We start from the raw sequence: 14,411 nt of genomic DNA on the forward strand, positions 1-14,411 counted from the left end.
ATCTGTTGAGGCTTTGCCCATTTCTCAAAGTAAGAAAAATAAGGCAGTGAGGATAAGATGTTAACTGATACGTTGTGAAAAAGATAGCAGGATGCTTTCAGGTTATTCTTAAAGTAAGTGAAATAGCATTTATCTAATTATATATTATATTCACATTATTAAATTTAGAGATATGGATTAGACAGAACTAGTCACTGAACACTATTATGGCACTCATTAAATAAATTCTTTTACAATAACTGAATTGTTTGGCAAAAAAATTAGAGGACCCTTGACTCATTTGTGGAAAGGTTACAAAAAAAACAGAAAAAAATAGACTTTTCAAATTATACACACTTCATTCCTAGTGTCATGAAGAAAACATTACTGTGAAACTTAGTTGATACCTGAAATAATTGCATCCTGATATTTTTTATTTTTAAACATTACTCCTCAATTACCATAAGCACTTTATAATAGCTCTTATTTCTTATCATAGAGAACTTCTCACACTGTATTCTAGCAGCTAAAAAAAATACATTTTGAGGAAAGATTATAAAATTCCATGGGAAGATGTGAATTAAAAAGTCAAGTTCATTTGGGCAGTAAGAGCCAGCATTGTGTACAATAGTTACTTAGTTCCTGTTTTAGAAACTTTAGCACCAATTTTAGATGGTGACCAGGACTCAGACTGTAAAAGCAGATCATACTGCAAAACAGTAAAAAAAGTAACAATTTATCCACTTGTGTTAAGTACACAATAGCAAAGTTCTCTTTTTAGAAACAATACTTCTGGTTAGCCTGTATATGTATATATAGGCTATATACATATATATGTATGTATACACACACACACACACATATATATGGGGATTCACTGGTGGCTCAGATGGTAAAGAGTCAGCCTGCAAAGCAGGAGACCTGAATTCGATCCCTGGTCAGGAAGATCCCCTGGAGAAGGGAATGGCTATCCATTTCAGTATTCTTGCCTGTAAAACCCCACTGGACAGAGGAACCTGGAGGGCACAGTTCATGGGATCGTAAAGAGTCAGACACGGCTGAATGACTAACACACACACACACACACACAAATGTATATATATATCCATTTATATGTGTACATATATATATTCAACAAAATATATTTAAGAGGTAATCTGTGCTAAGATTAATCTAGTTATTAATGATATAATTATTAATCAAAGTAGACTGTGTTCCTGTAGCCTATAATCAACAAAAAAAATTTAATGCCCATAGGTTTAAACAAAATATTAAAAAGGAAAAGATGAACAAAACTTAAAAGTAGATTGGATAAAATATAGGATGTCAATGAAGTCAATTTGATAAATCAGTACAAGGAGTTAAATGACTTTCTAACAGAGACAAAGTAGCATTAAAAACAATCATCATTGTAGTGTGTGAATAAATTGCCTTTGTGTAAGTTGTTGAGTTATTTTTACTGAAGGAATCTAAAATGGATTGATATGAAATTACAGCTTATTTGGGACTCATGAATTCTTTGTAATGTATTTACTAATGATAATTTTTAAAGACAGGAAATATGCAGCACAGAAATAAAAAGAGAAACTCTGATGGAGAGAATGAGGTATAGAATACCGAACGTAATAGGTTTCACAGAAAGAACAAATGGAGGAATAAAATTTGAGTAGTATGATTCTTAGAAGATTAACATTAATCATAGATTCAGAAAGCAGTGAAAATGCCTTCAGTTCAGTTCAGTCACTCAATCGTGTCCGATTCTTTGCAAACCCATGAACTGCAGCATGCCAGGCCTCCCAGTCCATCACTAACTCCTGGAGTTTACCCAAACTCATGTCCATCGAGTCGGTGATGCCATCCAACCATCTCATCCTCTGTCATTCCCTTCTCCTCCTGCCCTCAATCTTTCCCAGCATCAGGGTCTTTTCAAATGAGTCAGCTGTTTGCATCAGGAGGCCAAAGTATTGGAGTTTCAGCTTCAACATCAGTCCTTCCAATGAACACTCAGGACTGATTTCCTTTAGGATGGACTGGTGGGATCTCCTTGCAGTCCAAGGGACTCTCAAGAGTCTTCTCCAACACCACAGTTCAAAAGCATCAATTCTTCTACACTCAGCTTTCTTTATAGTCCAACTCTCACATCCGTACACGACTACTGGAAAAACCATAGACTTGACTAGACAGACCTTTGTTGGCAAAGTAATGTCTCTGCTTTTTAATATGCTGTCTAGGTTGGTCATAACTTTCCTTCCAAGGAGTAAGCGTCTTTTAATTTCATGGCTGCAGTCACCATCTGGAGTGAAAAATAGTCAGCCACTGTTTCCACTGTTTCCCCATCTATTTGCCATGAAGTGATGGGACCAGATGCCATGATCTTAGTTTTCTGAATGTTGAGCTTTAAGCCAACTTTTCACTCTTCTCTTTCACTTTCATCAAGAGGCTCTTTAGTTCTTCTTCACTTTCTGCCATAAGGGTGGTGTCATCTGCATATCTGAGGTTACTGACATTTCTCCTGGCAATCTTGTTTCCAGCTTGTGCTTCTTCCAGCGCAGCGTTTCTCATGATATACTCTGCATGTAAGTTAAATAAGCACGGTGACAATATACAGCCTTGACGTACTCCTTTTCCTATTTGGAACCAGTCTGTTGTTCCATGTCCAGTTCTAACTGTTGCTTCCTGACCTGCATACAGGTTTCTCAAGAGTCAGGTCAGGTGGTCTGGTATTCCCATCTCTTTCAGAATTTTCCACAGTTTATTGTGATCCACTCAGTCAAAGGCTTTGGCATAGTCAATAAAGCAGAAATAGATGTTTTTATGGAACTCTCTTGCTTTTTTGATGATCAAGTGGGTGTTGGCTAGATCTCTGATTTGATCTCTGGTTCCTCTGCCTTTTCTAAAACCAGCTTGAACATCTGGAAGTTCACGGTTCATGTATTGCTGAAGCCTGGCTTGGAGAATTTTGAGCATTACTTTACTAGCTTGTGAGATGAGTGCAATTGTGCAGTAGTTTGGGCATTCTTTGCCTTGCAGAATAAAAATCCACATGTAAGTTAATGAAGAAAAAGGAGCTAAAACCAAATTATCAATAAGAGGAATGAAAATGAAGACACTATAAATATCCCTCAGATGAAAAGATTGTAAAGGACTGAGATATTAAATAAGTTTATGTCAATAATTTGAAAGATGTAAAGAAATGGACAAATTCCTTGAAAAACAATGTTTTTACAAACTGTATACAATAGAAAAACTAAATAGTCCAATATTTGTTCAAAGAATGAAATCTGTCACTTAAAATCTTTCAACACATAAAATGACTGACCCAGAAAGCATTATTGGTGAATTTTACCAAATACTTCTAGAAGAAATAACACTGCTTTTACAAAAACTATTTCAGAGAGTAGAGGAAGGAACACTTTCTAATTGTCTGAAACATAGCATAATATTTTTACCACACTGTGCTCTTGGAACTGTAGAAAAAAGAAATTCATAGTTCAATGTCTTAAACCAGATATTAGAAAATTAAATCCAGCAATATACAAAAGGACAATCAATTGTGATCAAGTGAGATTTAACCAAGGAGTACAAGATGATTTACTATTTGAAAATCAATTAATTCATTTGTATATAGTCCATAATATTAACAGAATAAAAGAGAGAAGGCGATCATTTAAAAATGATTGCTGAGATAGTACTGAAGAAAATTCAATGCCTCTTCTTCACAGTTAAAGAAAAAAACCTCAGCATCCAATTAATGGGAAAAAACTTCCTCAATGTGATAAAGATCATTTAGGAGAAACCTAAAATAAATAGTATTCTTCATTGTGAAATATTGCATGCTAACTAACTGGTATCAGAAAAAAGACAAAGGTGGCTAATCTCCATCCATTTTTTTAGTGTCATACGTAAGTTGTGAATTAGTACAGTAAGATAAGAGGAAAAATGGAGAGAGGATGAGTAGGAAAAGGAGAAGGAGAGAAAAAGGAAGCTAGATTTAAAGCGTAAAGATTGGAAGGGAAGATGTACAAATAAAAGGTGTGTTCGGAGATATTAAATATCAAGTCTAATTTAATGCTATATAAAATAAAAACAATATGACATTGATAAGCATAGACAAATTGACCACTGGCACAGAAATGAGAACTTTGAAACAGACTCATTCAATTTAGGAACATATATGACAGAGGTATTGTCATGGATTATTGGAAATAATTACTCAATTGTGAAGTAAATGAAAATTAATGCTTCCCGCACATCACACACACACATAGAACTGCACAAAATTCCAGGTGAATTCAAACCTAGATAGAAAAAGCAAAAGCATTTCTAGGAGAACATATAAGAAAATATCTTTGTGAACTTAGGTGAGAGAAGAATTTGTTAAGACAAAGAAACACAAACCAGTAAGTAAAACAAGGTTGGTTACATTTTGAAAACAAAAATTAAAATTATTTATACACCCAAAGACATCATAAACACATTGAAAAGAGCAGAATTGGTATTTATATGCACGCAACTGACAAAGTATTCACCTTTGGAATAATGCATGTACGTGGGGGGGGGGCTGGAAGTTACGTTTGTGAGTTTACAATAAAAGCAAACAAATATAAATTGGGAAACAATGCACGGAGGCATTTTGCACAAAGAACACCAAAGTGACTCCAAAACACTCAAGAAAAATGCATAATCTCACTCTTAATCAAGGAAGTATATGATAAGAAACAATTAAATCCCACGTGGGTAAATACTAGCTGTGGGAAACATAAAACAGGAAATCTCATAAATCTGCTAGTAGGTGTTTCAGACTGGACACTTCGGAAAGCAGTGTCTGAACCAAGTGATTTTACTTCTGAGAATATCAACTTGGGCCAAATTATTCCAATTCTGGGTATATACCTCGTAGAAGAGGGCTTCCCAGGTGGCTCAGTGGTAAAGAATCTGCCTGACAGTGCAGGAGACACGGGTTCAATACCTGGGTGGTGAAGATCGCCTGGAAAAGGAAATGGCAACCCACTCCAGTATTCTTGTCTGGGAAATCCCATGGACAGAGGAGCCTGGTGGGCTACAGTCCATGGGGTCACGAAGAGTTGGACACGACTGAGTGACTGAGTGCACACACACTCGCATACACCACTCACACATACCCTACAGAATACCCTACGTATGTATATTGGAAAAGAACGTGCAATAATTTTCAAGGCACAGTTTTTTATAGAAGCAAAACATTACAAACAATCGAAAAGTCCAACAAATGTAGAACAGAAAACTACATTATGGAATATTGCTCAGATGAAAATGAATATAATAGTATAAGCCTAAAAACAAGGATTATCTCAGAAAATATACATTTGAACCAAAAAAATCAAGTTATACGTGAGTATTACAGTATGACAATCCTATTGACATTTTCAGTCATGCAGAATGAATTTTAATATTAAATTCAGGAACATAGCTTTCTTTGGGAAGGTAGAGAAATGCACTTTGGGCAAGAGTTCACAGTCAATTTCAATTTGTATTTGTAATGTTTAGTTTCTTAAGATGGTGACAGTTGCATGAGCATTCTTATGTTATTATTAATAGCTATGCAAAAAGTGCATAACTTTATTTGATAAAAATACACTTTGAAAAAAAGACAGTGTAGGAGTTTTAAACATTCCATTGAGAACATGTAAATGACACTATCAATTTCTTATGCCATATTAGCTTAGATTTCTCTGGAGAATCTAATGATCCAGTGATTTGAAGTAACACCTACATCTGCATGATTACTATTGCAACTAAAACGTGAACCTATAATTTGTGTGGAAAATGGGAAAAGCGTACAGTCCGACCATTCTGTGAGATCACAGCAGACCCTGTGACACTCTCACCCAGACCCACCATACATCTCTGTAGACAGGCATCTGAAAAAGCATTATACAAAATATCTCACCGTTTTTGTTTTTATTTTGTAAAATTAATTTATTCTATGGGCTCTGGTGAAAAGTCACAGTTCACTGAGTAAATATTGACTTAAGGCACACAGCAGAGCAATTCTCTCTCCAACATATGGGTGACAAGATAGAGAGCCATCTGTTTGCTGAAGATAGGAGGTTATGCCAATACATCTACTTTGAAATACTATGCTATATACACACCCAAACTGCTGCAGAGGTATATGTGAGGCTCTTTTATTTTTTTAAAGCCCAATTTACAAATGCTGTCATCCTGGCATATAATCCTTATGCACAATTCACCACAGGTTTACAGGAGTATGCTTACCAAGAAGCACTTAATATAGAGATATTAAGCTTCACCTCATCATAACAATAAAAACAATTACTGTAAATACAGAATAAATTATTATTTGGGGAATTGAAAAAAAAATAACAATTATGAGCTCCTCTTGTCACCACCATTTTAAAAGACGGGATAAATGCACCTCTCTCACCAAGGCCATGCTGTAAAATGGAAAGGAGACTCATGATAGTAAACAAGTTATATTTTTAATTTAATCTTTTTAAGAACTGTGGTTTCTGACAATTGTTAAATCATTACCTGCTGAAGAAGAAAGTGAATTTGGTAGAATAGAGGCTGAACAAATCCTTAGAGAATTTCATTGCATATAATGACATCTGACTCTGAAAAAGTGAAAGTTCCTCAGCCGTGTCAGACTCTGCGACCCCATGGACTATACAGTCCATGGAATTCTAGGCCAGAATACTGGAGTGGGTAGCCTTTCCCTTCTCCAGGGATCTTCCCAACCCAGGGATCGAACCTAGGTCTCCTGTATTGCAAGTGGATTCTTTACCAGCTGAGCCACCAAAGAAGCCAATCTGACTCTAACATAAGGGAAATAAGGAATTTCAGTATTTCCACTACATACATAGAAAACTTTCAATGATTCTATGTCAAGAATAATAAAATTATACTCAAGTGAGAATGATTGGTAATGTATTATTTAGACAAATCAACATTGGGAAAGGATGAGTTTCACAGTTAAAAAGAAGTTTGAACTTATGCTATTGGGAAGAAATGCACATAAATATTAAGAAAAACAAAGTTGGTGCGAGAAGTAGATGCAAAATAAGTTAAAGATTCGAATTAACTTAATTTTCAAAAAAATGGCTAAATAAGCAGAATATCAGCTAGAGAATTTTTCTCAAAAATCAAATCATTACCTCAAATGGACTAATGTTTATTCTTAAATGGAGAGAGATACAATAGGTTGAGACTAGATCAGTAGAGGGAGCTTCATCTAGTTGGTTGGTAAAAACACTGAGCATGGTTAAGGTCTTTGTTAAGCAAAGACATAAAGATTTGGAGAATTATTTAGTTTTATTTTAGATATGAATTCTCAGATGCAAAGACATCCATTAATGACTATAGGTCATTTGAAATTTCATCCTCTCAATGTAATACATTGTCTTAGTTGAATTCAGTTATTTATTGTAAGAACAAAAGAAAAGTATATTTGTATTAAAAATGTGAATGTTGAGTAAATGTACAAACGACTTTGTAAAAATGAGTTAACTTAATATTATGGCAAGTAAAACAATGGAATAAAGTTTAGTTGCAAATCAGTGATGTTGGAAATGATGCATATAATACATTAAAGTAATTAGGGATAGCAAAATATTTCATGATTTTAAAGTAAAAGATAAAACAACAAGTTCTAATTTCTTTCTATGCCTGTATAGACAGGCACCATATTTCAGATAGTATATTTAATACCATTATTTTTTTAAAAAATACTGAATCTGATTATGTGGATAAAAATAATGTCACATATTAAGGCGCCTGGAGACTAAAAGGAAAGATACTAAGGAGGACTTGGTTAATTTTATAATATTTTACTTCTAGGGTGTTTCATTAGTATTCACTTATGCTGCTCGTAACTGAAGAGGAAGATGATAGACACTAAAAATGATTTGAAAGCGTTCCATTATGATAGAAGATGAAGGAATGGACAGGATTTCTACACTGGAGAAGAGAAATAAAACTGAGCGTCCCTGAGAAGGTGTATTTGTAATGTTTTTCAAGCTTTGGGTATAGTAGCATTCTGCAAAGAAATCCATCTAAAATTATTAAGGGTAAGAAATTTAGCAGGTACAGTCATCCTATGCAGTTTGTGTTACAACTGCTTGGTGGTAGACTGATGAATTATGTCATAAAAAGCAGAGACCTTCAGCAACATGACAGTTTTTGAGGTTTTAATGAGGAAATCTGGCCATGTTCTCTCCTTTTTCTAAAACCCTTACTCCATCCCACAAAAACAAGTCAGGCTAGAAACCTTTCCAACGATTGCTAGTGAAACTGTTTCACTGAAGTGATCTTGCAAAAGAGAAGGTATAAACATATGCCCAGGCTTTCAGGATGACACAGTGTTGTATAATAGCAATTAAAATGAGAAAGTTGTCAGGGATAGAAATATAATTTGAGAAGTCTAGTTAGAAAAAAATTCAGCACAGTTTCCTTTATGTATGAATATGATTTGAATTGGGTATGGACAAATACAGAATTATAAATCAAGGCCATATATTCAACGAGAATCCATAATAGGTCAACTTCTGAAACAGGATTATAGTGACTTCAGGGTCAAAATTGCACCAGAACCACAGTATGCTTATACAAGTAAATAATATAATTTTCTCTGTGTTTACACATATGTACGGAGAAGGCAATGGCACTCCGCTCCGGTACTCTTGCCTGGAAAATCCCATGGACGGAGGGGCCTGGTGGGCTGCAGTCCAGGGGGTTGCTAAGAGTCGGACACGACTGAGCGACTTCACTTTCACTTTTCACTTTCATGAATTGGAGAAGGAAATGGCAACCCGCTCCAGTGTTCTTTCCTGGAGAATCCCAGGGACGGGGGAGCCTGGTGGGCTGCCGTCTATGGGGTTGCACAGAGTCGGACACGACTGAAGCGACTTAGCAGCAGCAGCAGCACACATATGTACACACCTAAGTGTTAACTTATATAGTCCAATGAAGATAATTCTATGCAATTTCCCCAAAATGAGTTCAGTTATTTTCCATTGATGCTTTTATTGTAATTACACTGTATTGAGTTTTAATAGAACCACAGAGATGTTGCTAAATGACTAAATGTTGTATACATGAGCAAAACAGCATTTTAAAAAGTGATGCCTGAATAAAATTTTTTCCTGTTGAGAAAGATCTTCTATATACACATATATATACACACATGTACACACACACAACTCCACACAGCTCCCCATAAAATAATTTACATATTAGATTATTTTTCCTTAGAAAATTTGCTATCAAGTCATTCTGATACATGTAAAATAAGAATAATTCTCTTAATAATGGTTTTAGCCAATAAATCTTTAAGTTCTTCATATCATATTTTAGCTAAAAGCAACTCTAAAAATTAATTTGGATTATATTTGCCAAATTTAGGAATGAAGTATAATTCTAGGTAATTTAAGAAGCACAATACATAGTTTCAATCTTAAAAATGTTCCTGATAATCTTAACAGATATTCAGTGGTTCATGAGTCTATCTCTGCATTTTTATTTTCCCTATAATGCACAATGAAAACTATTGGACAAAAAAAAGATACAACATGATCTTTAGAGAAAGTTATAAAATCCAAAGCAGAATAAGTTGGGCTTGGAATGATAATTTGTTGGGTTTTAATAATTTGATTAAGTTCTCAATCATGCAGTAATGAAGTCTCAGTTCAGTGAGTTTAGTTAAATTAAAGCACACACCACAATTTGCAAAATATTTATGATATTTAAGCAGATACCATATTCATTTGGAAAAGTAATCAAAATACTTAAAATAACATTATAAACACACTTAAGTATACAGAATAATTAAACATGACATTATTTACTCCTATGCTTATTTCTGCTTATTAAAGAGCATTGAAAATGAATAATTCCTATGGCAAAATTTAGTTTTAATGTGAGATCTAATAGTTACCAAAATGGGAGACATCGATTGTGTTTTCACTTACATTTATTCTCTAATATACCATCTCTAAATGAAACATTACTACCTGCCTTGATTGTAATTTAATTACACAATCTTATCTTTTAAAATCTCATTACATGAATTTTAGCTTTAAATTACATAACATTACCAGAAAAAATTGACATGAACATGATTATAAATTACTTCAGTGTGCAATTCGTTACAAATACAATATTGTAAAGTTAAAAAATAGAAAATAAACTAATTAAAATATGAAAAAAATAAATCAACAGGCCTACCTACCATGGTTGTCTCAGCAATAGAACCAAAGCTGTTTATGAATATGTTGCATGTGACGTTAACTGCAGGGCCTGAAAGAGAGATTAAAACAGAAGGGCTGATTGGATGCTTATCTAAAATATTTTCAAATAATTCCATGCATTTGATATGTCATTTTAAAAAAAGAATTCAAAGCATTTCATTATCTGGCTACAAACTCTGTTATTAGGCTTGATATTATTTAAGCCTTGTTATTAGGCTTGATAGCTATATAAATAAAAAACATCAAAATACTGTGTAATAGGCGTTACAATCATTCAGTTCATCTTGTCTAAGCTAGTCAGATAAAATCACAAAAACTGATACCTAACCCTAATTTCTTTTGTTAGTTCATTTTCACATGAACATAATTGGGTCTCTCAATCAGTTTTGAGAGCTGGACCATAAAGAAGGCAGAGCACCGAAGAACTGATGCCTTCACACTATGGTGCTAGAGAAGACTCCTGAGAGTCTCTTGGCCAGCAGGGAGATCAAACCAGTCAATCTTAAGGGAAATCCACCCTTCGTGAGATGGTGAGGGACAAAGAGGACAACTGGTATGCTGCAGTTCATGGAGTCACAAAGAATCAGACATGACTGGACGATTGAACAACAACGTGGGAACTAGTTCCCTGACTAGGTATCAAATCTGGGCCCCCTGTAGTGAGAACATGGAGTCTTAGCCACTGGACCACCAGGGAAGTCCTCACTTTTACATTACTATGACAAGTTAAATAGTACACCAACTAACCATATAATACACTGTGATCACTGTTTCTTTTCTGCAAACCATGTTCGTAGGTGGATAATTGTTTTATGTATTTCAAAGAGTTTCTTCCATATGTATCATCAGATTATCAGCAAGTTCTGAAATGTCTAAACTGTGTTTCCATATCAGACTCTCAGATATTCTATTAACTCTCTCTTCCTTCAGGCTTACTCCATTCTAGATTTATTGTCCTGGAGCATAACAGTCATTGATGCTCTCCCATCATCCTCCTATAGGAGATAATGGAAACTGAGAGACTCTATTTTGGGGGGCTCTAAAATCACTGCAGATGGTGACTGCAGTCAGGAAATTAAAAAATGATTGCTCCTTGGAAGAAAAGCTATGATCAACCTAGACAACATATTAAAAAGCAGAGACATTATTTTGCTGACAAAGGTCCTTCTAGTCACAGCTATGGTTTTTCCGGTAGTCATGTATGGATGTGAGTTGGACTTTAAAGAAAGCTGAGCACCAAAGAATTGATATTTTTGAACTGTGGTGTTGGAGAAGACTCTTGAGAGTCCCTTGGACTGCAAAGAGATCCAACCAGTCTATCCTAAAGGAAATCAGCCCCAAATATTCATTGAAAGGACTGATGTTGAAGCTGAAACTCCAACACTTTGGCCACCTGATGCGAAGAGCTGACCCATTTGAAAAGGTCCTGATGCTGGGAAAGGTTGAGGACAGGAGGAGAAGGGAACGGCAGGGGATGAGATGGTTGGATGGCATCACCGACTCAATGAACATGAGTTTGAGCAAGCTCTGGGAGTTGGTAATGGACAGGGAAGCCTAGTGTGCTGCGGTCCATGGGGTCGCAAAGAGTCGGACATGACTGAGCGACTGAACTGACTGAAGAGAAGAAAAAGCACAGATATTTTATTCTATGGTTACTTTATCCCATCATAAGAGAAATATGAAGTCACAATTAATGGTTAGAAGATACATATATACAATTATATATGTATTTTACTTAATGTAAGTGGTAGTGAACTCTAACCTATATACACAGTTACAGTTACATTTCGGTCACTCAGCCATGTCTGACTCTTTGCAACACCATGGACTGCAGCATGCCAGGCCTCCCTGTTCATAACCAACTCCCAGAGCTTGCTCAAACTCATGTCCATTGAGTCGATGATGTCATCCTGACATCTCATCCTCTGTCGTCCCCTTCTCCTCCTGCCCTCAATCTTTCCCAGCATCAGGGTCTTTTCAAACATATCAGTTCTTCACATCAGGTGGCCAAAGTATTGGAGTTTCAGCTTCAACATCAGTCCTTCCAATGAATATTCGGGACTGATTTCCTTTAGGATGGACTGGTTGGATCTCCTTGCAGTCCAAGGGACTCTCAAGAGTCTTCTCCAACACCGCAATTCAAAAGCATCAATTCTTCTGCGCTCAGCTTTCTTTATAGTCCAACTCTCACATTCATACATGACTACTGGAAAAACCATAGCCTTGACTAGATGGACCTTTTTGGCAAAGTAATGTCTCTGCTTTATGCACAGCTGACTGAAATCTTGAAAAGCTAAAAATCAATCTTTGATACTTTCGAAGTGTTAGTTGTTCAGTCGTGTCTGACTCTTTGCAACCCCATGGATTGTAGCCTTCCAGGCTTCTCTGCCTATGGTATTCTCCATGCAAGAATACTGGAGTGGGTTGCCATTTCCTTCTCCAGGGGATCTTCCTGACCCAGGGATCAAACCTGCATCTCCTGCACTGAAGGAAGATTCTTTACCCTCTGAGCCACCAAGGAAGCTAAGCTACTCTCTTTTTCTCTTGAGAACTCTAAAACTCTGCTCTTTTCCTTTGCTGGTGACAGCAATGTGAATCTTGGGGATACCCTTTTGCTTAAGATAAATACTGCCTTGCTTTATTGACTCAAATCCATTGGAAGAGGGAAAACGCAAATGTTTTAGTATTGGGTTAATTCACCTTCCAATAAAATGCAACTTCAGGTACATCCATGTTGGGAAACATGGCCCCAAATGTAACTGCTGCTACAGAACTGTCAGCTCCAACAGAGTGCAATCTCTTTGGCTGAAATTGGCATAAATAAAACAGTGGGAAGATGATTTTCTTATTTTAACTTAGCAAGGAACAGGGGCTTTATTTATTTATTTGGTCTCATCCTGTAAATTAATTATTATGCATAGAATTGTAGGTAAAATTGGTGAAAAACTGGATTAAAGTTGAAAATTCAGTGTAGGCTTCAGTAACCTCAAGTTAATAAAGTCTGTTCTGATGCATTTCAGGGTCCCTTGGGACCAGGGGCTGTTCTGTGCCACCTAATGACTCCAGAAAAATTCTGAAAGGAACAGTATTAGGCACTATGCTGGGAGGAAGGCTCCTGGGATGCATTTATTTTCTCTCTAAAATACCACGTTTCCACAGAAAAGCCATGGTCACTTGTAGGAGAAGTGGCTACTGAGGACTGGCCCTAACAGTTGGGAGCATGATGCCTCACATCGAATGAACAAGACTCCAGGTCTTGCTTCTCCAACAGGCCTCCCACCAGATGCAATAAAATCTTCCTAACAACAGAAAGGCAACCTGGCTTCAAAATCTCACTTTGATGTGTAGTAAAGTAAATCCCAGTGCTTTCATGTCTAAGCTTTATTTATTTATTTTTTTTTTTGCTAACTTCACAGTTCTGAGTCTCATTTTTTTTTTTAAATAAATTTATTTATTTTAGTTGGGGGCTAATTACTCTACAATATTGTAGTAGTTTTTGCCATACATTGACATGAATCAGCCATGGGTTTACATGCGTTCCCCCTCCTGGACCCCCCTCCCACCTTCCTCCCCATCCCCTCCCTCTGGGTCATCCCATTGCCCCAGCCCTGAGCATTTGTCTCATGCATCGAACATGGAATGGTGTTCTGTTTCACATATGATAATATACATGTTTCAGTGCTATTCTCCCAGAACGTCCCATCCTCACCTTCTCCCTCAGAGTCCATAAGACTGTTCTATGCATCTGTGTCTCTCAGTCTGTCTCGCATATAGGGTTATCATTGCCATTTTTCAAATTCCATATATATGCATTAGTATACTGTATTGGTGTTTTTCTTTCTGGCTTACCTCACTCTGTATAATGGGCTCCAGTTTCATCCATCTCAATAGAACCGATTCAAATGTATTTTTTTTAATGGCTGATAATATTCCACTGTGTATATGTACCACAGCTTCCTTATCCATTCGTCTGCTGATGGACATCTAGGTTGCTTCCATGTCCTGGCTATTGTAAACAGTGCTGTGATGAACATTCAGGTACACGTGTCTCTTTCAATTCTGGTTTCCTCGGTGTGTATGCCCAGCAGTGGGATTGCTGGATCATATGGCAGTTCTATTCCCAGTTTTTTAAGGAATCTCCACACTGTTCTCCATAGTGGCTGTACTAGTTTGCATTCCCACCAA

The 14,411-nt window shown here is 36.2% G+C and overlaps 1 protein-coding gene across 2 annotated transcripts in view; it reads right to left on the bottom strand.

Moving 5' to 3' along the window:
- GLRA3 (glycine receptor alpha 3) overlaps positions 1-14,411 on the bottom strand; it is a 172,491-nt gene that overhangs the window by 115,804 nt on the left and 42,276 nt on the right. For both annotated transcript variants that reach the window (XM_081495562.1, XM_081495561.1), the window contains exon 3: positions 10,208-10,275. In XM_081495562.1, the coding sequence (XP_081351688.1) occupies positions 10,208-10,275 (68 nt within the window). The remainder of the gene's footprint in view (positions 1-10,207; positions 10,276-14,411) is intronic.

The sequence above is a fragment of the Giraffa tippelskirchi genome, chromosome 1, assembly GCF_054371585.1.
Source record: "Giraffa tippelskirchi isolate mGirTip1 chromosome 1, T2T-mGirTip1v1.2.pri, whole genome shotgun sequence".
NCBI lineage: Eukaryota > Metazoa > Chordata > Mammalia > Artiodactyla > Giraffidae > Giraffa > Giraffa tippelskirchi.